The 26247-nt window shown below is 36.7% G+C and overlaps 1 protein-coding gene across 1 annotated transcript in view; it reads right to left on the reverse strand.

Moving 5' to 3' along the window:
• The window catches only part of camkk1a (calcium/calmodulin-dependent protein kinase kinase 1, alpha a), a 35016-nt gene that overhangs the window by 3717 nt on the left and 5052 nt on the right, over positions 1-26247 (reverse strand). Inside the window, exons 2-15 of the mRNA XM_043239910.1 lie at positions 25083-25130; positions 24824-24877; positions 19056-19107; positions 18819-18952; positions 17157-17193; positions 14536-14557; positions 12461-12549; positions 9777-9976; positions 8645-8698; positions 8381-8454; positions 7484-7575; positions 5408-5535; positions 4958-5061; positions 743-790 (exon numbers count right to left, since the gene is read on the reverse strand). Coding sequence (XP_043095845.1) covers positions 743-790; positions 4958-5061; positions 5408-5535; positions 7484-7575; positions 8381-8454; positions 8645-8698; positions 9777-9976; positions 12461-12549; positions 14536-14557; positions 17157-17193; positions 18819-18952; positions 19056-19107; positions 24824-24877; positions 25083-25130 — 1136 coding nt within the window. The remainder of the gene's footprint in view (positions 1-742; positions 791-4957; positions 5062-5407; positions 5536-7483; positions 7576-8380; positions 8455-8644; positions 8699-9776; positions 9977-12460; positions 12550-14535; positions 14558-17156; positions 17194-18818; positions 18953-19055; positions 19108-24823; positions 24878-25082; positions 25131-26247) is intronic.

Here is a 26247-nt window from a genome sequence, read left to right on the forward strand (position 1 = left end):
TGAGGATCTTGTTAGAATGCGTTTAAAAGCTTCAAACCAGCTTGTTCACATTTTTAGTTCCCCCTAAGAAGTTACTGTAGCGGCCTGATACCTTACATATTATACACATACAAAAATATGATAATAGTTAACAAAATATAGTTAGATCTTTTTAAGAAAATGCAAGGGCACATTAAATTGATGAAAAGTGACAGTAAAGAATTTTACATTGTTACAAAAAAAACAAAACGTTGTTTTTAAAGAATCTATTCTTCAAAAAATCCTGACAAAAATATTAAGAACTGTATTTTTGGAGCACCAAATCAGCATATTAGAATAATGGCCTACAATCATAAAAAAAAAACTATATCTCTATGCATAAATAAACAGTTGTGAAGCGTTTTGCTGGACGACTACAAAACTATCCAGTATTGAACTGAAAGCTAGACATGTTCTGTGAGCACACCGGCGAACAATCTTAGAGGGAGCACGTGAACATGGGAAGGTTCTCTGCAAAAGACACAGCTGCACACAGAGGTCTTGGATCGTACAGTACATAGTGGGATTGAATGAAGGACCATGACATGAGGTGTTTGACAGGGTTACACTCTCCTATCACCAAATGCTTTCACCGTCACGAAGCGAGAGAAATGCCACACAGATGATACTTTCACTGACCCGTGGGAATGCATGGAGAAAGGCAGGGAATCTGACACAGGGCTTGAGTGACAAATGACAATGACCACCTGTCACAATGAGTTACCTTAACGAGGGCTGGAGTTTAAAAGAGGGCCGGAACGGCCAAGAGTCCCTGCAGCAGAGAGAGACAGAGAGTGGAGAAAAGGGAGGACAGTGTCAGCGGTTTCATGTGAAGTAAAACGGCAGGAACCAGGTCATTATAGAGGCTCCTGTGAGTTATTGCTGGCCGGAATGCCAGTTACATTAATAGGGAACATTAGACTACATTTGAATCATGTTCTGCAATAAAAATCCGTTTATGGAAATGCTACTCCTCAGATAATCTTATAAAACTGCAGTCAGAGATAGTAGATTTGCATATGCTTCTAGCTTAGTGCTGCCAGAGACGGACAGCATTAACATCAACAACCCAAGAGAGACGGATGTGCCCAGACAGTTAGGAAAACTCATCAAATGCCAAGCATGTTTGTCCAAACACGGCGTTTAACCCTTGTATTTGCCAAACACCAACGGGAAATATTATCAACTAACTCCAGTCTGGGCTTCATGAGCATATCAATAGGTTACCCTGCGCTCTGTGGATAAAAAAAAAAATGGAAGCAATTTTTAAGGTGCTGGAGGCCAGAAAAAAAGTGCTGAAATGTAATAAATGTGCAGCCGCATTTTCATCACGGCCGACAAATGTGTAATGATACGGCCGTTTCTTTTCCCAAGCTCTGCGGTTCAGTGATGTGTATCGTGTTATACCGTGCCCTAACCAGACCCGAAAGGCCGACTTTTGCACAGGATGCAAAATGTGGCACGATGCAACAAACTGACTTATTAAAAATCTTATTAAAAACAGATTTCATGCTTAATATACAGCTGTGGAGTGATGGCCAGTTCAATCCAGCACAAACAGAAGGTAAATAGGCAAAAAATACGATAAGCTTAATTTTTTTAATGTTACACTCAATAAACGGTAAATTCAAGATATTTAAATTGGGTACTAGTGATTTTTGTAATGAAATGTATATACATGTATATACATAAATACACACAGATATACAGAAATATGCACTTATTAGATAGATAGATAGATAGATAGATAGATAGATAGATAGATAGATAGATAGATAGACAGGGGCGTGTTTAGTGTTTTGGTTCTGGGGTGTCAGATGTTATGCTGTGTTTGCTGCATGCACACGTGAGAAATAAAGGTACAGTACCGATAAATCACATAACTGGTACTGTGTGTGTTAGCTGGGAAGAATTTGCATGAACGAATGACATTCATTTTATTCAGAAGCGGTTTCCACGTGTTAATAACAGGTCATGTTAGTACTGTATTTACCATGGTAACTCAAAAATACCATGTTATTTTATTTGTATTACCAGACTGCCACTTAATAGCCTTTCTCTATAGGATGTTTATTCAGTATTAGTTATATTCCTAGCAGTCTTAACTTGTGTGTATATATATATATATATATATATATATATATATATATATATATATATATATATATATATATATATATATATATATATATATATATAAATATATGTATGGGCCCAAGTTACAGACATTCATTCAGGGCCTGCATTTCATTTTTGAAAAGTGGAGGGGGGTTTTTAGACTTTTATTTTTTTCAAAAATATGTAATTAAATGTTTGATCACGCTGTGTATTTCAGTTTTTACAATGGGGCAACTGTTGAGTACGAAGTCTCTGGAGTATGGTGTAAATACTGGCCAAACTTAAAGAAATGCTAATTCTAAACTTTATTGATGATGAATTGTGTGGTGCTTAAACACGCCACTGTAGATAGATAGATAGATAGATAGATAGATAGATAGATAGATCATAAAAAGTCATTAATTCAGAAAATTAACTTGCAATATATTGCAGAAAAATAAGCAGAATATAGCATGTATAGCTGCAAGAAAGAAATGACTATAATACTGTTAAGCTGGCAATTATCTGAGAAAATGAACATCTAAGAGAGATGAAGAAAATGTAAACCTAATACAACCTTCATGAGATTCACAAGAAAGGGAAGGAGAGTGTGTGTTGGCTATGTACAGTAAGTGTGTGTTTAGATGGAAAAAGGTTATTAACGGTGCAGGAGGTAGTGTATTCAACCTGACACTGAATTATGGATGACATGCAAATGCGCACCCCTCTCAGTTGGAGATTTAAAGGGACAGAGACATTTTCCAAATTCTGATGATGACATTCTACCAACTGGGGGCGCTGCTGCTTTTTATCAGTTCAATTAAACACACTAACTCGGAGAGAACAAGCAACTGAGAGATGACTTATAAATAATTACAGAGGTAAATGAAAATACAATCAGCTGCCTTTTGGAAAAGAAGGTCTGCTGATCTGCTGAGTCACCGTATCGATCCATCTCGTTCCCCAACAGATTTCACCTTTGTCAACAGAGTGGCCACACCAAACAAGCATGTCAATTTGTTTACAGATCAAATCAAATGACCTTTCCATTTTGATTGTGCAAATAATAACTGCATACGGCACATCTGTAAAAACACCATAACCAAATGCAGAGAGATTTCAGCCCTGGATTAATACAGACGCAAAGGCCGCCTCTGGTCTATATGGGATGCGTAGAGGGATAACCAGACTGTTTGTATTGATCCAGGGCATTCAGAAGACTCTCTGCTGATTCTGACAGGCATCACGCAGAAAGCAAGAGTGAGAGAACATTCCGCTGTCCTTGAACAAACCCCCTCTAATGTGGGAAAAGCAGCAGAGTGGGGACAGAAGTGACTTCATGGAGACACTTACTGTCAGTCTAGTGGGCAGATACATTAACAGCAAAAAGCCTCTGAGAATAACTGTCACAGGAGGGATGCTGCAAACATCCAGCACAATTCAAAGGAAATGAATTTATGTTGTGACCTATTTTTTTTTTAAATCTTTGAATAAAAATGAATTTAAATATTTTTAAATTAATTGTCCATTAAATCATTATAAACACAAACATGTTTATAATTGATTCATTTTGCACAATTTAATGTCATATTTTTACACACACACACATTTTATTTTTTTTATTTGTTATGCAGGTTTCAGTTGAACAAGTGCTAGAGCTGGCCAACACACTCAAAACTGCTGCTTCTTTTTTTCTTAACAAGAATACTACTGTCATCTACTGACAAGAGAATATTTTGTCAGTATAATAAGTATAATAATTTTCCTGTCTTGTCGGTCATTATACTGTGCTTGTAACCCACTGTAGCCTGTATCATTTCATATGAAATCACACTTTTAACTATGACCACAGGTGTCACATCTTCACCACGTTCAGCAGCGGCACCTCTTAAAGTAAAAGCAAGCAAATAACCCTGATAGCCAAGCTACTGAGAAAAAAAGAGAAAATAAAGAACTCATCAAGGATTCATCTGTATTAAATGTAGTATTTAGTGTTTGATAATTTTTTCCAATTACTGTATATTTCCTACTTGCTGAAGATCAGAGGTAAAGATGACATTTATTATAATGAGTTTATGTGAAAATTGTTTTAATTTCAGTGAAATTAGAAGCTGTTTTTTTTTTTAGAGTAATAAATGTTAAAAATGTCAATTATACTGTCATGTTGAATGGCTATAATCAATGGTTAAAAAAATTGCCTAAAGAAATCAGTAGCATTGGTATCAGTGATACTCGCCTTTGGTCATAAAATACTAAAAATATTAAAAATATACTCTCCATATGTCGTTTCTACATCAATTTAAACATTGTTTAATATATATATATGTGTGTGTGTGTGTGTGTGTGTAAGTAAGAGGAGGAAAATTAACTGCCAAGGCTCATCTCTTCTAGAAAGAAAAAACATAAAAGATTGAATCTGAAATCTAAATGATTGATAAGGGAATCAGCTGTGTTCTCAGTGTAGTGTGGAGGAGAAAGTTCTAGACAGGGAAACTGTGAAAACATCAAGTCCTGGAGCTTTCAATGCCAGTGCAAGAGGAAAAAAAAAACCGACTGAATCATGCTACTATGGAAACGTATGTTGGCAGCAGGAGAAGTAATGGGTGACTATTAGCAAACCTTCCTGTTCAAATAGATAGACATGACGTCTGAAATATCATGCTGCGACCTTGAATGTGAGAGCGAAAAAGCAAAGAATGAAAGAGATGCAATGCTGAAAAGATTTCAGCCTCTTACAAAACGCTTGTGAGGTAAAGGAGAGTCATTTGGATTTGTCAAGTTATATAAATATGGTTTCTTGCTGGTCATCGGTTGCTATAGTTTGTCAGTTTGGAAGACTTACATGAGCAGACTGCCGGGTGCAGACATGGATCTCTCTTCCCTCCTGCTGGGACACTCGAACGGATTCCCAAAGGAACGCTTCCTTAACATGGCTTTGACCAAAATCTACAGCATCAACAACAAGATATCAATTATTGTACATATTAAAGAATACAGATCAGGGCATGTGGAAATACAACACTTACAAATCCAAAAACGTTCACGGAAAAGCAGCAGCGTGCTAAAATTACTATTTGCTGAAATGTGAAGGACTAAACAGTTCAGAAGCAGGGGCAGTTTGACATGTGGTTAGGTTTCAGTTGTTTGGTTGAGGTCAAGTGTGTCTTAACCTTTTCATTCATCCACTTGTTGACAGCAGTGCAAACTCTTTAAAAACATCTGGGCAGGCGTGTGGCCTCTCTGTGTAAGTGCTGTTCAGTAGACGTCCTTGTGCTTGCTCTGTTTCACTTACCACAGCAGACAGACTGGGGACAAACTTCACTGAGTTCTGCACCTCTTCTTCAGTGACTTCCACCACCGTACAGTGCTCCTCTTCTAAAGGCAAAGGGTCAGTGCCATCCTGAGTCACCCAGGGTCCATCTGAGGATAAAACACACACACACACACACATATATATATATATAACACATGGCATTCCATCTATCCATTTATGTACTCTTCCGTTCAATCATTTATTTGCCATCATTTGTCGTTCTATTCATTATGTCATCCACTGATCCTTTAATTCTTCCATCGATAAATCCATTCATTCATCTATCTATTATTTCATGTGCAGCCCTCATCTATTCATCCGTCCATCTATCAGTCCATCTACCCATCCATCTGTCCCTAGCTCAGGTTCTTTCATCCATCCATATATTATATTATTCATCCATTCATCATCTATGAATTCACACATCCATCCATCCGACCATACATTTTTCAATTCGGTTCTATCCATTCATCCATCAATTGTTTCATCAATTCTGCCTTAAACTATTCTTCCATTCATCTATACATCTATATCTTTTTTTTCTCTGTCTGTAGATCTGTTCACACATCTTTTTTTCCATCCATCCATCCATCCATCCATCCGAAAATCCATTTTCCTGTTTATTGGTCCATTCATCTAACTTTAATTCAATTCTCAATAAATCCATCAAATCATTCATCCACACTTTCATTCATCCATTCATACATCTGTTCATAGATCAGACCATACATCCATCATCTACCCTTCCATTCATCTATCTAATGGTCTGTCTATCCATCTGTCGGTAAGGTCTGTTCACATGTCTTTTGCTCCATACATCCATTTTTCCATCCATCTATTAACCTTCTTTCTCATCATTTCATTCATTAATTCATTCTGCCATAAATTCATCATGCCATTTATCCACATTTACATTCATTCATCCGCCTTTTTTAATTTAATTCATTTACACTTACATTAATTCCTGCATTCATTCATCCACACTTTCATTTATTTGTTAATTCACCCACCCACCCACACTTTCATCCATCCATCCGTACACTGATCAGTCCATTCTTTCATTCATCCATCTATGGTTTCATCCATGCAGCTTTTCATTCATCTATCCATTGGTCTGTAGATCTGTCCAGACATATTTTCTTCCATCCAGCCATCATCTGTCCTTCCATTAATCCATACACCCATTTGTCCATCTATCTAATCTTCCATCCTTCCGTTCCATTCATCTGCTCTTCCATCAGGCCTTTCATTTATCCACCCATCAAAGATCTGTAGATTTGTTTCATATATCCATTATTCTGTCCACCCATCCAACCAACCAGAAAATCATAAAAGCAATACAATATTTGTCCTAAAAACAAAGTTAGTCTGAAGGATATGAGAGTAGAGCTGTTGAGTGAATGTAGGCCGTGCAGCTCTGATTAACGTGTGCTCTGGGGATCGCCGCTTTAATGGAACATTTTCTGGGTAATGACATGCAGGCAGGAGTCTCTGACGGCCGAGTGTGTGTGTGCTAATTATTCACACTCTGTCACACTGAGACAGCAGATGGAAGTTTCCAGAACTGAACCAAAATCTCTGTCCATGGGGATTAGCTGATGTGTTCCTGTCCAAACACCAAGTATGCTAGATGGTGCAGACGCTATCAGAGATACTGTGTCATATTTTAACACTATCCCTGGATGTGGCTGAGGAATAGTCTTTGATAGAAACACTGCTGCTTTGAGAGTGCAGACTAATGAGACACTCTCTGAAAAGTTCTTTGGACATTTCTTTTGGAGATTCCGACTATAATTTCAATAATAATTAATGTTGTACTCTTTCTCTCTGGTATGCATAAAGAAAAACGTAGACGATTTCTTAAAAAGAACAAAAAAACTAATTAATTAATATTAACATCCGTTAATGTCAAATGCGGACATTCATTTTAATTTAAATAGGCATGGCAAGACATCTTTGAAACTTGATATTTTGCAGTACAAATCTGTGAAGATGGAGAAGGGGATTACTTGCCGCTCTCAATGTCTAAAGTGCTCCTTTGTGTCTGATGTAGACTTACTTTGATTTCAGGAATGGTGATCCTGGAGTCTGGGTTTTTGTCCAGCATCCGTGTGACCAGGATCTTCAGCCCCTCACTGATAGCTGGCCTGAGATATCACAGAAACACAGAGCAAATAGCTGAAGTAGTAAAACAAAACCAAAACATCTGACTCCACAGCTAAACAATGACAGCATGCTTTTTCAAGAGGTGACACACTGCAGACATAGAAACTGTGTTTTAAACACACACTGAGTGTCACACAGCTATTGTAACAAGAGGACTGTTTTTTTTTTATGATAACGTAGCAGATAATGTAGAGAACAGTGGAATAAAATGGAATTGTATAGTAAAGTACAAAAAGCAATACAGAAGGGCAGAGTATTTTTGTCTTTTTTCCTGGTACAACTATCTAAACATCCTTAAAGCAAGATGGATTCATATATTATTAGCACTTGAATTAGGCCGACTATATATATCCATTTTTACAGATTTCTCTCTTATTTTCTTGTTTTAAGAATAAACTTAAAATTTAGTGAGGTTTATGCTTTTAAAAAAAGCGAAGAGGAAAACAGGCAGAGTGTAACAGTACATTTACAGCAGAGATCTAATATGAGAGAGAGAGAGAGAGAGAGAGAGAGAGACTCTTTCATTAGTTGATGACTTGTCCAAACATATACACCAGATGACATGCATCCGGACGCCCTCTGACCTTCCACACACAGGAGGCAGACTTCATCAAAATATTTAAACAGACCTGCACAACCATAGACAAATTTCATACTTAACTAAACATGCATCAATACTGCATTTAGCCCGCATCGCCATACAGTCACACATCTCTGACATTTGCTCTCTCTGTATCTGTTCCCGAGACACAGCAGATGCGTCGTAAACAGCGAGGGGCGACTTACATCTCAGGGAACTCCACCGGCTTACTCTTGATCTTATTGTGAAGTGCCAGTATGTACTCATCAATAAATGGGCACTGGAGGACAAGGAAGAAAAACAGGGTAGGGAGAAGAGAGGAGGAAGACGGATGAGTGATCAAAATCATCCATCACACAAATGTCACTGCAGTAGCACACTGCCCCATCCATTGATCATTCTGATAGATAATCCCACAATGAAGAATTACTGCTATCACGCTGATCATATCAGCACATGAGCCGGCTCACCTTCCCATACACAAAACAGTAGAGGGTCACTCCCATAGCCCACACATCCAGAGCCTGAAAATACACAACTTCCTTTTAGTGAATTCAGCAAGGGACAGCATACCTACAATTTCTATTCTGTTCAAAAGTGAGGGATATTTAGTTTTTCAAAGGAAGTCATTTTTATTCAGCAAATACACATTAAATTGATCAAGAGTAACAGACAACAAAAGGACTTTAAAAAGCTTACTTAAAAAAAATATATATACATATATTTTTTGGAAAAAGTTTTCAACATTGTTAATAATAAATGTTTCATGAGCACCAAATCAAAGTATCAGAATGACTTCTGAAGATTCAAGTGACACTAACAAAGCAGACTTGCCAGCAAAGAAATTAGTTTAAAATGTAATTTGGTTTTTCTTAACTCTAAACTTTGGAACGGCAGAGTAGCTGTAAAACACGTTCCTGAAAAAAATAGTAAAACAAAGCATTTGTAAAATGGTTCACCCAAAAATTTAAATTCTGTAATTAATATCGTTTCAAACATGCTTCTTTGGATCACAAACTAAGCTTTCTGACCCTTAGTAGACAGCAATGCAACTGAAACGTTCACAGAGAGGTAGTAAGGACATCAGTAAAAAAGCCCATGTGACATCAGTGGTTCAGTTAGGAGAATACTTTTTGTGTGCATTCCTCTGCTTGTAAACAAGATGCTGCACATGTGGGTTTAAAATTAGCTCCTGTGTCAGAAGCACAGCATGCATGCGTCATGGACTGATATGAAAATTAAGAATTGTTGAATAAAGTTTTTTTTTTGTTGTTTTCTTGGCAAATAAAAAGTAGCTTCATGAAATTATGGTTGAACCCCTGATGTCACAAGGACTATTTTAAAAATGTACTTACTAGGTTTCTGAGCCTAGGACGATTTCAATTGCACCACTGTCTTTGGAGGGTCAGAAAGCTCTCATGTTTTATCAAAAATATTTTAATTTGTGTTCTGAAGACAAACAAAGATCTTACAGGTTTGGAGCAACATTAGGGTGAGTAATTAATAACAGAATTTTATTTTTATTTTATTTATTTTTTTATTAAAGCCTCTGAGTGATTAGCCTCAACAAGCATCAGCAAAATCACCTTAGACACACATTACCTTTCCACTAAAGCTCTTGCGGTTGTCCGACAGTGTCTCCGGGGCCATGAAGGCAGGAGTACCAGCAGTGCTGGACAGCAAGGCATCATTACCCTCGAACTGGTTACTGACCCCAAAATCTGCAATCTTGACGTGGCCGTCATCTCCGAGCAATAAATTAGACGGTTTGATATCTCTATGAACAATCTTCTGATAGTGCACTGAGCAAAAAAGAAAAGAAAGAATAAGAGATGTAATGAAATGCATCATCAAAAGGAATGAGAACAGTGAACTATATCTAAAGTGGACTTTGCTGACAATTAGCTTTAAATCTCAGAATTGTATCACTGTTCAAAACAAATGTCATTTTTAAAATAAAACACACACACACACACACACGTGAGGATCAAGCTACATCAGTATTCTGCATGTTTCATCTGTGACTGTGATCAGTAAGCCTATCAAGAAATCAAAAAAATTATGAACAAAATATGTAATACAAATCCATATTTATACTGTACAAGTTACTTAATTTTGACCAAAATGTCAGCTTTAATCTGCTTTATGGATGTTCAATAATATTAAAGTGTAATAACGTTACTAAATTAAGCACAGACAGTAAAGAGGAGGTACAAAATCAAGTGTGTTTGACAGCAGGAGCTCTCGGCCTAACTAAGGAACCACAGACAGGTTCAAGAAGGTCACCCTGGGCCGTGTACACAGAAGATGAATTTGATTGGTTAATAGATGCCTTTCTGTCTCAAGTGGTCAATCAAAGTTAACCTGCCCGCCACTTATCATCTTTCAGTCATCTGCCATTACGTTATGTGTGACAAGAGCCACAACTCAGACGTCTTTAGATGGTAATGAAAAAAGAAAATCCATTAAGGAACAAAGACATGTGTTCAAAGTATTAGCAGGTTATTGCATATAATTATTTCATCAAAGTCAGCAAGCAAGGTGAATGTGACACGTGGAGTACACCACAGCTCGAAAAATATGTCTCTCAAGCAGTGTACGAAGCAACCCCCCCCCACAAATCTTTTAGATTACTATTAATTAATTCTATTGACATGGCTCCCTGAGGTAGCGTGCAGCTAATGAAATGAACAGAATATGGTCACAAACTCTGATTACAGGGGCCTGCTTCGCAAAACAAGTTTACCAAATAAGCCAGGTTCAATTCAGTTAGTCTGACGTATTGATTCGGGTTCAAAATAATCAGGCTAAGTGAAATAAGCCTGGCTTATTTGGTAAACTTGTTTTGTGAAACAGGGCCAGAGTTTGTGACCATATTCCGCTCATTTCATTAGCACTACGCTACCTCGGGGAGCCATGTCAGTAGAATTAATTAATAGTAGAAACAGTCGAAAATGGATGAAACAGGCCCCTGTCCACAAATTACAGACACACAAGAAGGAGTTCATTGTTAACAGACTGATTTTTGGCGAATCATACAAATGGCCTGTAGCCATCCAGACGGTTGCCACAGCGAGCGTTGCCTGGTTAGTGAGATTCAAATTAACTGATGAAAGCTGAGTTTCCTCTCAATGAGCACAACAGACACTTGGCAATCAACTCTGCCTTGCTCATTCTTAGTTTGAGCGATTATCTTTGGCTCAATACAATTTCGGCTGCCAACATCTATGTTGATCACCATAAAAAAAGTTATTTAGACCGGTCTTTCATAAGAGCAAAAACGAAGGTCATCACAACGCTTACAAAAGCAGTAAATAGAGACGGTTTCTAAAGGATTTAAAAGAAATGTGAAAATTTGTATTGAGTTGTAAAGCTGTTTTCAACCATTTCTTTTGTAAAAAAAACGTCAATTTCCAAAGAATTTCACATTTTTCAAATTATTTGACATAGCTTCACACTACAACCATGTAAAAATGCATACCATTTACATTTAATTTTTCCTTTGTTAATACTGTAACTGTTTGTTTTTGTAAGACAAAAACGTGAACATTAAAGGGATAGTTCACCTAAAAATAGACAATCAGTAATTTACTCGCACACATCTTTCTTTGATTCTTCTGCAGAACTTAAAAGTAGACATTTTGTGTGTTTTTCTTTTCTATATAATGAAAGACCATGTAGAACAAAACCGTTTGGTTACTAACAATCTTTAGAATACATTAGAAGAAGGTGAATACATCATTAAAAAATTTTTTGGGGGGGGGGTGGATTATAATTTTAGTTTTTGTGGTAACGTTACCCAACAAATGTTGTCGACTTGAGCTTAACAGAATATTCATTTAACCGCCAGTCTGTAATGACTGTAATGTCTCACCATAAAATCAAAATTCTCCTTTTGACAGATGAGAGAAGATCAGAAAGGCCTTTAGAAATAGAACAGACTTGTTTTCATCAGGAAACGATGACCTCCCCACGCACAAATACATGAGCGCATTGCCACATTCGCTCACTTCATTAGCCTAACAGGATGCCACGATGCGTTAAACAACAAACATTTCCTTGAGAAACAACTCTCTTGGGCTTCTATTTTTACATAAGCAATGATTGTGGTCAGGCGCTTATCAGTAGGAGTTCGCTTCACTCTTCTCTACTGGGAATGATTTAACTTCAGACGCTCTATTACAAAACCCATGTCAAGGTGGTCTCCTTAGAAACTAAAATTGGAACCCAGTAAGGGTTGACCCGTCAAATCGAAAATGGTTTGTAAAATAAAGGAAATGACTCACAGTACTCGATGCCCAGAACAATGTCTCTGAAGTAGTGGCGGGCCTGGTCCTCACTGAACGGACTGTCGCTGGGAACCTCCATCACAGGGCTGGTGACCAATAGAGACACTTTATTGTTAAGTTAACTGACAGAGTACAAATAAAAGACAGCAACCAAGACAGTAATGATTCAGAAAGAGATCCAGGCAGAGAAATATTGAATGGAATGATAGATGGAGACCAAAATCTTGATACAATACACTGTTTGAAATTTCCCCTTGATTTTATAATAATAATAATAATAATAATAATAATAATAATAATAATTAAAACAGAAAAATAAGTTTAAAATGATTCTTCCATTCAAATACATATTAAATAAAGAGTTTAATATATTTAGCTATTTATCAAAAAATCTTGGTGAATTAACATAAATATTATCGATTTATAATATACAATCCATTCTAATGTTTTTAAGAATTGTATACATTTTGACAAAATCTTGGTGAGCTTGATAAACTTAAGAACAGAATTTAAAATGAATCTAAATTGAACACATTAAAAAAATCTGACTTGTTTTGTAAATAGTTACAGAATGAATGAGGATAAATGAAAAGTTATTTTAAAATCTACTCAAAATACCAAACATGTTTGACATTATCTGATTTAATGGAATCATTCTGTATAACTGAAAAATCTGTCTGTGCCTATCATATATTTCTATGTACAGTAATTCAAATCTGCAGACTGCCTATGACGTTTCCAAATAGCGAGTAGAGAGTAAATAAGCGCAAAAAAGCCTTTAGTGGCTTGTTTAAATCATCAAAATGTTTTACATGTTAAATGTTTTAAAGACATACATAATTAAAATAAGGATGCACAATTTTTGTGATATCCGATATACCGATATTTAGCAACTCCGATACCGATATATTTCCTTTTATTTGAAACCCCGCCCACAAAGTCCCTCCTGTGAAGCTAAATATTTTACATTTTGGTTCTGTTTTTAACATGAACTTATTTGTTAAAATTAAATAAACAGTAATTAATGTTTGAAAATAACTATAAATATACTCTAAATCAAATAGGTGCATTTTCCCCCAGAAAGATGCAGCAATACTTTAACATTTAATTTCAATATTTGTAGATGGTCTAAAGGAAAAGAGTTAAAACTCCTGAGGACACGAGTTTAACATATTCCTCTTATTAGCAAGACATATCGGCATAATTTTTCATATCGGGCAGATGACAATATTTACATTTAAAGCCATTATGCATCCCTAATAGAAAATGCAGATATGGGCAAGCTTTGCACGAGCTGGGAAACTACAGGACTGCGCACACAGTGGATTGAATCCTTCAAAATGAACTGTGAATGTGAGATTTACATAAAAACCAATCACAGAAACCACTTAGCACAAAAACAGGGTCCTCAAAGGCCATTTCATTCATTACCCACAGGCAGTGAATCACGATTGAGCAGAAAGGCCAAACATATTCAGCCAGGTCTAGTGAAAATAGAGCATTCTGTAATTATGCAAAGTAAGTTCTAATCTGCTCTTTTCAAGGCAGAAGCCCACAAACAACATTTCTCTCCAAAACAAAGCCGGGGCCACTTGGCAAAATCTCATATTCAACCAAAGTAAAATGTCACATTTGGAAAAAATGAGGTCTTGTAATAAACTGGAAGACTGCTGCCCTTTAAATGAGCTTTTTATGGATTTAGACGCAGAGAGAAAGCAACAGAATAAATAAAAACAACGAGTACCAGAAGGAATGAAAGATTAACAATGCAATTATTTTATATGCAGCGAGTCTGTTCAGTAACGCAAAAACAAAAGGACTGATTTAGAAAAAGATGTAAATAAGAGATTGAGCGAGAAAGTGAGAACATAAGTACTTAATTAATCCCTTTGGAACAAGGGAGGAAAGCAGGGAAAAATGAGTCAGATCTAAGTGATGACAGATATGTAAGATAAGATGGTCGATGAAAGTGGGAAAGGGGTGATTAATGAAACGATAGAGGACGGAAGAAAGCGTGGCGAAAGCATCAATTATGCACAAAAGAGGTCTAAGTGGACACACACAATACTCACCCTTTCTGCATCAGCTCAAACACTGCGGAAAGATCAAAAAGAGAGTCATTAAAGAGAGAAAAGATGTTCTGTTATTGACAAATCCATTTCTCTGTGCACTTTATGAAATGCAGTGTTCAAGATCCTTATATAGCATGTCATATCCTCAAATGACCCGGTTCTTTTTCACACATAAGCGTGATGTGTGCTTTTATTCGCGCTGTTGCACCGTGGTGTGAAGTCATTTAGGATTTCGTAGCCGTCCATCAGCACAAACACCTTATATTCATTCCTACGGTATGAGTCAGAGAAGCCGACTAAATCTGTCATACGTATGACACGCTTATTCTACAGATTCTCACTTCAGCCCGTTATAAAGACAGGCGGCACGGTTTGATCAGTTTGAAACATACCGCTGTCTGCTTTTCATTAAAAAGTCAAGTTTGTAAGCTTTGTACTGAGAGAAGTATTGCAGCACAGAGGTCACTCATAATCTTTAATGATCACTGCATTCTAAAATGTATTAAAATACAAAAAAAAAAAAAAAATAGCAATCTACTGTTTGTACAGTCACTTTTGATAATATAAATACAAACACACGCATTCATATAATAAAATTAAATATATAAAAATACAATTGTATTTTTGTTTGAGTGTGTATATATATATTAATGCTGTCAAATGATTAATCACATCTAAAATAAAAGCTTTGAATATAAAAATATTTTATTTATAAATATATATGTTTTAAAATATATATACTCTATATGTATGCATTTGACACACAAACATTATGCAAACTTTAATTTTGGGTGTGATTAATCATTTGGCAGCATTAATACAGACGTGGACAAAATTGTTGGTACCCTTTGGTCAATGAAAGAAAAACTCACAATGGTCACAGAAATAACTGTAATCTGACAAAAGTAATAATAAATAAAATTCTATAAATGTTAACCAATGAAAGTCAGACATTGTTTTTCAACCATGCTTCAACAGAATTATTAAAAAAATAAACTCATGAAACAGACCTGGACAAAAATGATGGTACCCTAACTTAATATTTTGTTGCGCAACCTTTTGAGGCAATCACTGCAATCAAACGCTTCCTGTAACTGTCAATGAGACTTCTGCACCTCTCAGCAGGTATTTTGGCCCACTCCTCATGAGCAAACTGCTCCAGTTGTGTCCGGTTTGAAGGGTGCCTTTTCCAGACTGCATGTTTCAGCTCCTTCCAAAGATGCTCAATAGGATTGAGGTCAGGGCTCATAGAAGGCCACTTTACAATAGTCCAATTTTTTCCTCTTAGCCATTCTTGGGTGTTTTTAGCGGTGTGTTTTGGGTCATTGTCCTGTTGCAAGACCCATGACCTGCGACTGAGACCAAGCTTTCTGACACTGGCTAGTACATTTCTCTCTAGAATTCCTTGATAGTCTTGAGATTTCATTGTACCCTGCACAGGTTCAAGACACCCTGTGCCAGACGCAGCAAAGCAGCCCCAGAACATAACAGAGCCTCCTCCATGTTTCACAGTAGGGACAGTGTTCTTTTCTTGATATGCTTCATTTTTTCGTCTGTGAACATACAGCTGATGTGCCTTGGCAAAAACTTCGATTTTTGTCTCATCTGTCCACAGGACATTCTCCCAGAAGCTTTGTGGCTTGTCAACATGTAGTTTGGCATATTCCAGTCTTGCTTTTTATGATTCGTTTTCAACAATGGTGATCCTCCTTGGTCGTCTCCCATGTAGTCCACTTTGGCTCAAACAACGACGGATGGTGCGATCTGACACTGATGTTCCTTGAGCATGAAGTTCACCTTGAATCTCTTTAGAAGTCTTTCTAGGCTCTTTTGTTACCATTCGGATTATCCGTCTCTTAGATTTGTCATCAATTTTCCTCCTGCGCCACGTCCAGGAGGTTGGCTACAGTCCCATGGATCTTAAACTTCTGAATAATATGTGCAACTGTAGTCACAGGAACATCTAGTTGCTTGGAGATGGTCTTATAGCCTTTACCTTTAACATGCTTGTCTATAATTTTCTTTCTGATCTCTTGAGACAACTCTTTCCTTTGCTTCCTCTGGTCCATGTCGAGTGTGGTACACACCATATCACCAAACAACACAGTGATTACCTGGAGCCATATATATAGGCCCAATGGCTGATTACAAGGTTGTAGACACCTGTGATGCTAATTAGTGGACACACCTTGAATTAACATGTCCCTTTGGTCACATTATTTTCAGTGTTTTCTAGGGGTACCATCATTTTTGTCCATGCCTGTTTCGTGAGTTTATTTTTTTAAATAATTCTGTTGAAGCATGGTTGAAAAACAATGTCTGACTTTCATTGGTTAACATTTATAGAATTTTTATTTATTATTACTTTTGTCAGATAACAGTTATTTCTGTGACCATTGTGACTTTTTCTTTCATTGACCAAAGGGTACCAACAATTTTGTCCACGTCTGTATATATGATTATGTATAGACAGTATCTTTAAACTGTCGTGTCATTACAATTGTTATACACAATGGGTATAAATAGGTGTTTCAGTTATTGTAAAACACCATTTGCTTAGTTTATTATACATTTTACCACTAAAATTACATTATAAAACATTAACATTAAAAAGAACATACCCATGTGAAGGTTGTCTTCCGCTGGATCATCCAGCACCTGAAATAGAAACTTTTTTTTACAAAAAAACACCACCTGCTACAGGCACTGTATGACACAGTTTCCATGTCTAGGAAAATCTGTAAAACCCATACAGGTCCAGAGCAAATCTGACTTCAGCTGATCTGTTTTTAATTATTTTTATGCATTTCATTTCCTGAGAGAACGTTTTAAAACACCACGATTCATTATTTCCTTAGCTTGTATGCGTGCAAATATGATGGCAAAAAATTTAACTGCGGAACATTACGTCGCTCTTCACCGCTGCTTGCTGGAAAAAGTTGCTGGTTTCTGGACAAGCTAGACCAGGGGTGTCAAACTCAATTCCTGGAGGGCCGGAGCCCTGCAGAGTTTAGATGCAACCCTAATTAAACACACCTGATCCAGCTAATCAAGTACTTTAGACATGCATAGTATGTGTGTTTTAGCAGGGTTGAATCTAAACTCTGCAGGGCTCCGGCCCTCCAGGAATTGAGTTTGACACCCCTGAGCTAGACAGAAAATCAACACGTGATTAAAAAAAACAAAACAGCCTGAATGAGATTCGATAAGCATCAGGTGCTTCATCCTTCGCTTCCAGCAGAGCAGCTTTTCTGTATTGCTCCTAATGGCCACACACTCCTAACTTAAGACTATACTTGGACTGACAGTAGGAGAGCCCAGGTGATTGGAGTGTAGGTGGTTCCTCTGCCTCACTTTCTAAGTTTCATTTAAACATTCTTCATGCTCGGATTCGATTCCTATCTCACACGCACTCTCTCACCCCTCTTTTCTAATTTTGCTGACGTACGTGGGTGCTGCTGTGATTGAAGAGCACTCAGACGGAACCACAGGGGGAGAGAAGGAAAGGCGCTTTTCTCCTTCAGCATCCCTCCATTCTGGCTTTCTTTTCTTCATCTTGTGATCGATCGCGCACATGCCATTCTGGGGAGCATTAAGGGTGTCTCTCTTCAACAGATTTACTCCTGGCTGATTTTCAGCGTTGCTATTATTTCGTCCCCTCTTTGGCACAAATGACATAATAACACATGACTAGCCTGAAATATAGCTCGGTAATTGAGCCGTTATTGCGACTGAGTTCACTTCCTTCCGAATTTCATCTCTCTGTGTTTTCATTATTTTATTATGAAATATTTATTTTCACCCGGCTTTTCTGAGACCCAGAAAAATCTACAGCAGAAAATATGACGTAAGCTAAATTTCTTTTAAGTGGTTGTGCATTAAACAAATAACAATACATTTTGAAGGATGAATGGTCTGAAGCAAAGTTAAGTTTGTTCAAGGTCATTCAGAAGGTGAGTTAGTTTACTGAGGAAAAAAAAGTTTATTTAGCACAAAGGAAATCCTACAATCGAATGGGATTCTTCATTTGTTTGTTGTAATTCTTCAGAAAGAAAGTACATTAAATTAAATCAAAGAAATCAAGAAAAGAATAAGAGTTTGAAAAGGAGAAAATAAAAAAGGAAGGACATTCACAGGAAAAAGTTATTTTAAAAATTATTTTTAAGAAAGAACATGCAGAAAAGAAGAACAGATTATAATTTTTTCTATTAAATAGTTAATTAATTTATTTTATTTATTAACAGTGGGTTCCATGAATGAAGGAATATGGCCACAATCCTTACCTCAACCAGTTTAACGATGTTGAGGTGGTCCAGTTTTTTCAGGATGGCTATCTCCTGGTAAACTCTCTCTAGAGGACCAAGCACCTTGGGCTGCTCCCCCTGGGCTGCTTTAGGACCTCGAGGAGGAGGGCGGCCTGCAAAGAAAAAGAACGCAACCTTTGAACATTGAACTGGACCGCTTCAACATCTGCATGCATACGGTTTTAAATTAGAACTTAACTTAAATGCAATACATACGGGGAAATCCATACTGTTTCATCAGCTTCTTCTTAGATACCACTTTCATTGCCTGCAAAACAAGACGCAGATGAAAAGAGCAAAACAGACGATTTTGAACTACAGTAGGTGTACTCAAACATATTTCCGTCTCTAAATTAGGTGACACAATCAGCTGACTTTTTCATTTACATACTAATCAAGCAAAGCTTTCACAGAGTTCAATCAACTGCGGCCCTCTCGTTTGCTTCTGGCCTTGATGGGACACTCGAGATTCCTCTCACAGCCGCGTTCCTCCGTAGGTGATTGCTAAAGCGAACGCGGAAATTTGGTCACAAACAACGAACGGCAGACTATTAGAAGCAAGCAGACCAAAGCGCTCGCGATTTGTAAATCAACTTGGGTTTTTATTTAAAGAAAAGAAACAAATGGGTTGCGCGCGTTCACGCTCGGATCAAATGTCTTCGTAAGCAATTCAAACGCACAGAACTGGGCTTTTAAAATCTACACTTCCCGGGAAACACAGTGAGTCATCTGTACCTTTTAACAATAGAAGACCAGAAGAACTGTGCACCTGTGTCTTTTCTGCTGAGACGAAAGGCACAGAAACGTACATGGTGCGCGAACAGAAAATTTGGAGACTTGGGTAACGTGGGAAGTGCTCTCTCTGAGTCTCTGCCACTCTGCTCATTACAGTCAGAAAACGGCAATACGACAGCCTGCCAACTTCTAACACCTGCGGTTTCGTAACGAGCGAGATCTGGACAAATTCAAAATTCACCCTCGAGTTTTCCGTTATGCGATTTCACGCACTGTCACGGAGAGTTTTGCCGAGGCGCATGTTGAAACCTTCATCGTTTTTACCTTCGTTCTTCACGCTATAAAAGCCAATAGAATTATAAATCTTTAAAAACACGCGCAAGTCCAATACAATTGGTTCTTCATCTTAAAAATGAAAGTACACAGCTGAATGTGAATCCATAATAGTTGGCGGAGTGCTTTTCTCCTCGCTCTCAAGGACAGCCGGAGGAGGCTACGTCTGTGGTGCTGACGAGTTTAAATAACTCAGTTCGTCAAAGAGTGAAGAGGAAACCATGAATGTTTTATGAACATGTCAGAGGTGAGCGCGATTAAAGAAAATTGCTATTTAGAATGCAGCAGGGATGGAAAGAAGCGAAGCATCAGAATGCAAACGACTGAGAAACGATGGGATGAATCAGCAAGTAAGCAATACATAAATACAGTTCGCTGTAGGAGGTGATGGATCTATATTTTCTGTCAACTATGAAACACAGAGCGGGGTCAACAAGAAAAACGCCTCTCTTTTGCGATATTAAATAATAATACAGATAGCTTTTCTCCTAGCTACAGATTTTTTTCTGTCTTTGTTTTTTAAGTGCTCACCAAGGCTGCAATTACTTGATCAAACAAGCAGTAAAAACGGTAATATTGTGAAATGTTATTACAATGAAAAATATTAGATTTCTATTTCTACATGTCGCATGATCTTTCAGAAATCATTCTAATATGAGAAAGAAAAATTTCTTAAATGTCATCAACTTTATATAATTTTATTATATAATAAATGACATTATAACATTGATCTACTTGAAGCGTGCTTGATGAATACAATTATTCACTTCTTTAAAAACTTTAATTGACTTCACAATGTGTTAAGATTAGAAGTTGGAAAATGTTAAACGGAACATTACATATACTGTAAATAAATGATCAAAACGGTGATCATTTATGCCCGTGCGTGATGATAAATCAGCGTGTTGTGTTTTCATTTACAAACAAAACTACATGAATGATTAATTCCTCAACAGGTTATAATATTTATAATTATTCATTAGCAGAAATAAAATGAGATGTATGTTAAATTCAACCTTTAAACTGCCTTTCCAGTAGGCTAGAAGTTCCTTTCAGCATTACTCTCATATCCATTTACACTAGGCTTATTTACAAAAGTCAGAACTCGAAATGAAGGGAAATATAATAGGCTAATAATAATGATGGTGATGATGATGATAATAATAATAAACAAATATTACAGAAAAAGATGATCAGTAAACGGACACAGCTAGCAAGATGGTGGGATGGATAAAAGTGTTTTCTTGTAGTCCTATTTTATTTATGTAATGCTGTTTACATCGCTCGCAATAGCATACCGTCTGTTAGCCTAGAGTTAATATATATAATAATTTCTATAATAATTAATATTCAAAATAAAATATTAATAAATCCATTTCTGATAACCCCAGGTTACTATGGTCATGCAGCTTCTTGTGGGCAAGAGAAAAATGTTATTCCTTCAACATAAGTCGTCTTATGACTTTACATGCCTTCACAAAAGATTTTTACATTTTTTACATTTTAAAATTTCACTTCAGAGATCTTCCCTGTGAATGACCTCTGACCTACTTTTGGTACGATGTGAATTTCAGCATTTTGAAGTTTAATTTTGAATTTCTTCTGTATTTTAAAACGTGAAGCTGTATTTTTAAAAACTGGATATTTGCAATCTAAGAATTCAGAACAAAAAAATATGTTGTTTTAAAATACATGCATAAAAAACTTTTTTTTAAAAAAAGCGTTAAATTTCAAATGTTAAATAAATCAAGTAAAAAAAAAAAATTCAAATTCAAAATCAAATTCAAAACTATTTTAAATCCCATATAATATTCAGTTTTGTTAGATAACATCTCAATAACTCAAATTGTTTTGTCATTATATTAACTCCATACACTCACAACAGTCCTTTAAATAACTATATATATAAACCCATATATTTGAACGACAAGAATCTAAATGGTTTCTGATGATTGTTTCAACCACGGTTGAAAAAAGGCAGGAACCAGATATATGTTTGCAAAGGAAAAAAAAAGTATATAATAAGATATAATATAACATATAATAAGATATAATATATAGAGGATTATATCCAAGATATAATTTCTGGATTGCATAAAGAATCAAAATGAGGCGACGTGAACATTATAAAGAGCTAAACACTCCTATGAGGTGTATGTTTCATTCATACTCAAAGCCGGAGGGCGCCGTCGCGCTGAAAGTCCGATCCGGACTCAGAAGTATTTTATGATGAAATACAGCAGCTATCGTTGATCGTTATCCAGCTAAGCTGTATAAAAAGCAAAAATGTAAACACAATAAACACAATAGATGTTTTTCAACTGATCTCCAGGTAATATGTAGGAAAATGTAGGAATAAAGTATTATAAAATATTATAAAATATAAATGTGTTCTTGCATGACACACTTTTTTTTTAATGGAAGCCCGTTTCTGCCACTGAATAAAAAATGAACAAAGGTTATTGCGACTTTTTATAACTCTCAATAGCGAGTTTATGTCTTACAATTCTCAGGAAAAAAGGGGGTAATCTATCTTTACTGAGCTCAGCGGCTCTGGCCAGAGCAGATATAAACAAAACGCTATTGGCTATTTAAAAAGGGGGCGGGGCTGGTTATGTCTGCCTGTTTCAGTTGGAGTTATGTCACCACATAGAATAATGCTGCATGTTACAAGGCATTTCTTTAAGAGAAATCCTAAGGATTTATGACGTTTGACCGAAAAGAAATCCTTAAGTTTTATTTAAGGGATATTTTATGCAACGGCCTTAACTGTAATGGAAACTTAAGGGAAAATTACCCTTAAGGTGCTTTATGCAACCGGGCACAGAGACAGGGCAGTCTTTATGAAGGGATTTGATCTCTGTCCTCTATTCATCCTTGCTGTTATATATCCACACAGAATGAATTAATGAATGCAGCTGGGAACTGGGCTATATTTTGCTTTCAGACACACTGTCTATTAGGACAGATGATTACGAGGAGAAGAGGAAAATATTCAAATGTGATCACGAGCCCAGCAAAAAGACGAAATACAAATAAGGGAGAAAAATTGCATTATTAGGTATACCTGATACCGAAATAAGATGCCCTTTATACACCGATACATGATGTCATGTTGAATTTTGATCCTAGTATGTGCAATGTTTCAGAAAAACCAAGAACTGTTGTTTTTCCACTGTTTATAGCTTATACATCGAGTCATCAGAAGAGGATTTCTGCTGTTGAAAACCCATTCCCTTCAAGGTTATGATTTCAGCTGTGCCTTTCTCCTGTTGTGAGAAGTGCTAGTTTGAGTGTTTGTGGCCTTTTTTCTCAGCATGAAGGAGTCTGACCAATCTTATCTGACCTCTCTCATTAACAAAGTGTTTTCACCCAGTGAATAGGCTCTCAATAGATGTGATTTTCTTTAGCACTACTTGTACACTCAGTGTGCACAAGCTTCTGTCCATCTGGCATCTCTGAGACTCTGAAAGCACACTCTCTAGCAACACCAACAACCCCATGTGAATCAAAGTTGTTATTCTGAACATCCTTTAAGTTAATGGATGAGTTTACCCAAAAATGAAACAAGTTTGCTCCTTCATTCGAACAGATTTGGAGAAATGTAGCATGAAGTCACTTGGATCCTCTGCAGTGAATGGGCACCGTCAGAATGAGACAAAAAGCTCATTACAATAATCCACTATCAATAAAATCCAAGTCCGTTAATCAATCTTGTGAAGTTTACAGCTGTGAGTTTGTATCCATATAGACTTTTTTGCTGTAAAAATGTTTTATTATGGATTATTAGGGACTTGCAATGATTTAACGTTAAACGTTTTGATTTGGGATTTCTTTATTACAAACACAGCTTTTCACTTCACAAAAAAGTGGAAGAAAATTCATTTATGGACTAAAGTCATGTGAATTACTGTGATGACGGCACTCATTCACTGCAGAGGATTCAGTGGCAAGCACGTGATTTCTTGCTACATTTCCCCAAATCTGTTCTGATGAAGAAACAAACTCATCTAGGAAGGCCTGAGGGTGAATTTTCATTACTATTTCTTTAATACGATCTCATAAAAACTGCATATGTAATCACAATACAATTTGAAAATGCTGAGTAAAGTAATTTTATGTCACACTGCAGGATATTTCAAGGTATTCAGCTATTTTGACATTGTTTCCGACTGTTAGTCTACCATATGCTGCCTCCATCCGTACACATAAGCACAGCTTTAACTTATTTTATGCTTATTAATGCTGAAAATCTCACTTTCTGTCACGTACCTCATCTTGAAAAGTTTGAAACGCGTCTTATTTACTTCCTGAGGGGACCTGATCAGCAAAATTGGAAAGAGTGCCCATAAAACTGTCCATTTAAAAACAGATTTCCATGCAACAAACTATTACTCTTTTAGGACAAGATGAACAAGAACAACCAGTAACTTTTAGATGGAAGTAAATGTCAAATACATATAGATTTTATATCTGCCCTTATATTTATTTTGATAAACATAATTCGAACGTTTGTGTTCAGTTCAGTCCAGGCGATGATGTGTCTATCTATTTGTACGCATGTTTGTTCGGTGTGTGCATACGTGATCGGCAGCGACGGTGTTTGGGGGCCGATATAATCAAACAAATTTGAACAAAATTAAGGACCGCGGCACATTCCTGTCATTTGTGTTCACGACCCTCCCCCATCTGCTCTCATTTTCATAACCATTCGATCTATCCTGCCTCTCCTCCATCATCCTCTCCGTCATGCTGCTTTTCTCTTTCCAATCTCTTTCCCGCAGTACATTGTTTTTTCCATTTACTTTACGTTTCGACTTCTTCACAGTGTGCGCGTCACGACTGCTTAAAACCGAACTGTGTAATTTCCGCATGTCATGCTGCAACAAGGACAAGTTATTTTAAAATATACTTACGTAATATTTGTCATCGTCCTCGTTGTACGCCAGCTTGACAACACCATATGAGCCCTTTAAGATAGGAGAAACGGATAGAGGGAAAAAATATAAACAAAACAGGTAGAGTGAGATGAGTCAGATTATGAGACTGTGCTGCGGGGTCAGTAAGGGTCGGTGTCTGAATTTGAAACACAACATGGCCGTGAGATTTTTCTCACGTAAATATGCATGTCGACCATCGAAAAATGCAGTAGGAGTATGATGCAGGTGAGCCTACCTTCCCAATCTCACTCTTTAACTTGTACTGGTTAAGCTGGATGCAATCCTGAAATCGGGAAAAAGCCAGAAAGAGAGAGAAGAGCAGAGACAGAGAGACAGAGAAAGAGTGCAATCAATCCCAGCTGCACACACATAGGAGTCGTGACACTATATTAATATACTTCACACCAGAGGGAACATGTTAGCCAGTTACAGGTGGAAACAACAAATCATATGTTTCATAACCTATTGCATATAGAAACTGTAAAAGAAAAGTTAGAAAAAGCAAATATCACAATCTCGATACCATTTTCGTACTAGCAGTTAATTGTCTTTAAGAAAGGTCATTTAACCATTGGTTCACATTTCAGCTTTTATTAACTGACGTTTAGTTAATTAAATGTGGAAAAATATACGTACTTTCTTTATGCGATTAAATGAAACATTTCATTTTAGTGTAGTTTGAAGCTGGAAACAAAGGGAGGAAATTTGTGAAAAATAAAATAAAAACATTTTAGGTTTGTTTTTACTACATATTTCATCCCTGACTTCTGTTTTTAAAAAGCTGTGCCCCATCGCATGTCACTGCGCTCATGAGATGATGCCACATCTCTATCAGAAGATCTATCCACAGCTATAAGTCATTTGCTTAAATCCATCTGACCGCTTAAGAGGTCTTAAAAAACAGATGACAAAGCACTAACTACATCTGGATCAAAGTGGAAAACTTTTCTCCACAGCAGAGAACATTACCACTGCAAACTGTTCTGCCCTAATAACAGAAATATGACAATCCTTAAAAGCAATACATTTAGTTTGATTAAAAGCATTAACAAACTGCATTTTCTTTTGAAACATTGGTTTGTTATGCTGTACTGAAAAACATTTTATCAGTGTAAAACTGATAACGAAAGATGGACTTGCAATGCAGTTACAACGCTGCTCAACATAATTTCAGAAATTGCGTAAATACTAAGGCAGAAAGAGGAACAGGAAGAAAGACTGTAGTTGTGCTAAAAGTAAAAAAAATGAGGAAGAACTTCTCTGGGAGAGGAACCTTTCTGAGAATGCCCTGACAGATGAAGATACATTTAAAACACAGACACACTGACTTCTGACTATGTACAATTTTATATGCTAGTTTTGACAAAAGGTTCTAATGGTTCTTTTAGTGTATTTAGTGA

This window comes from Puntigrus tetrazona, chromosome 5 (genome assembly GCF_018831695.1).
Source record: "Puntigrus tetrazona isolate hp1 chromosome 5, ASM1883169v1, whole genome shotgun sequence".
NCBI lineage: Eukaryota > Metazoa > Chordata > Actinopteri > Cypriniformes > Cyprinidae > Puntigrus > Puntigrus tetrazona.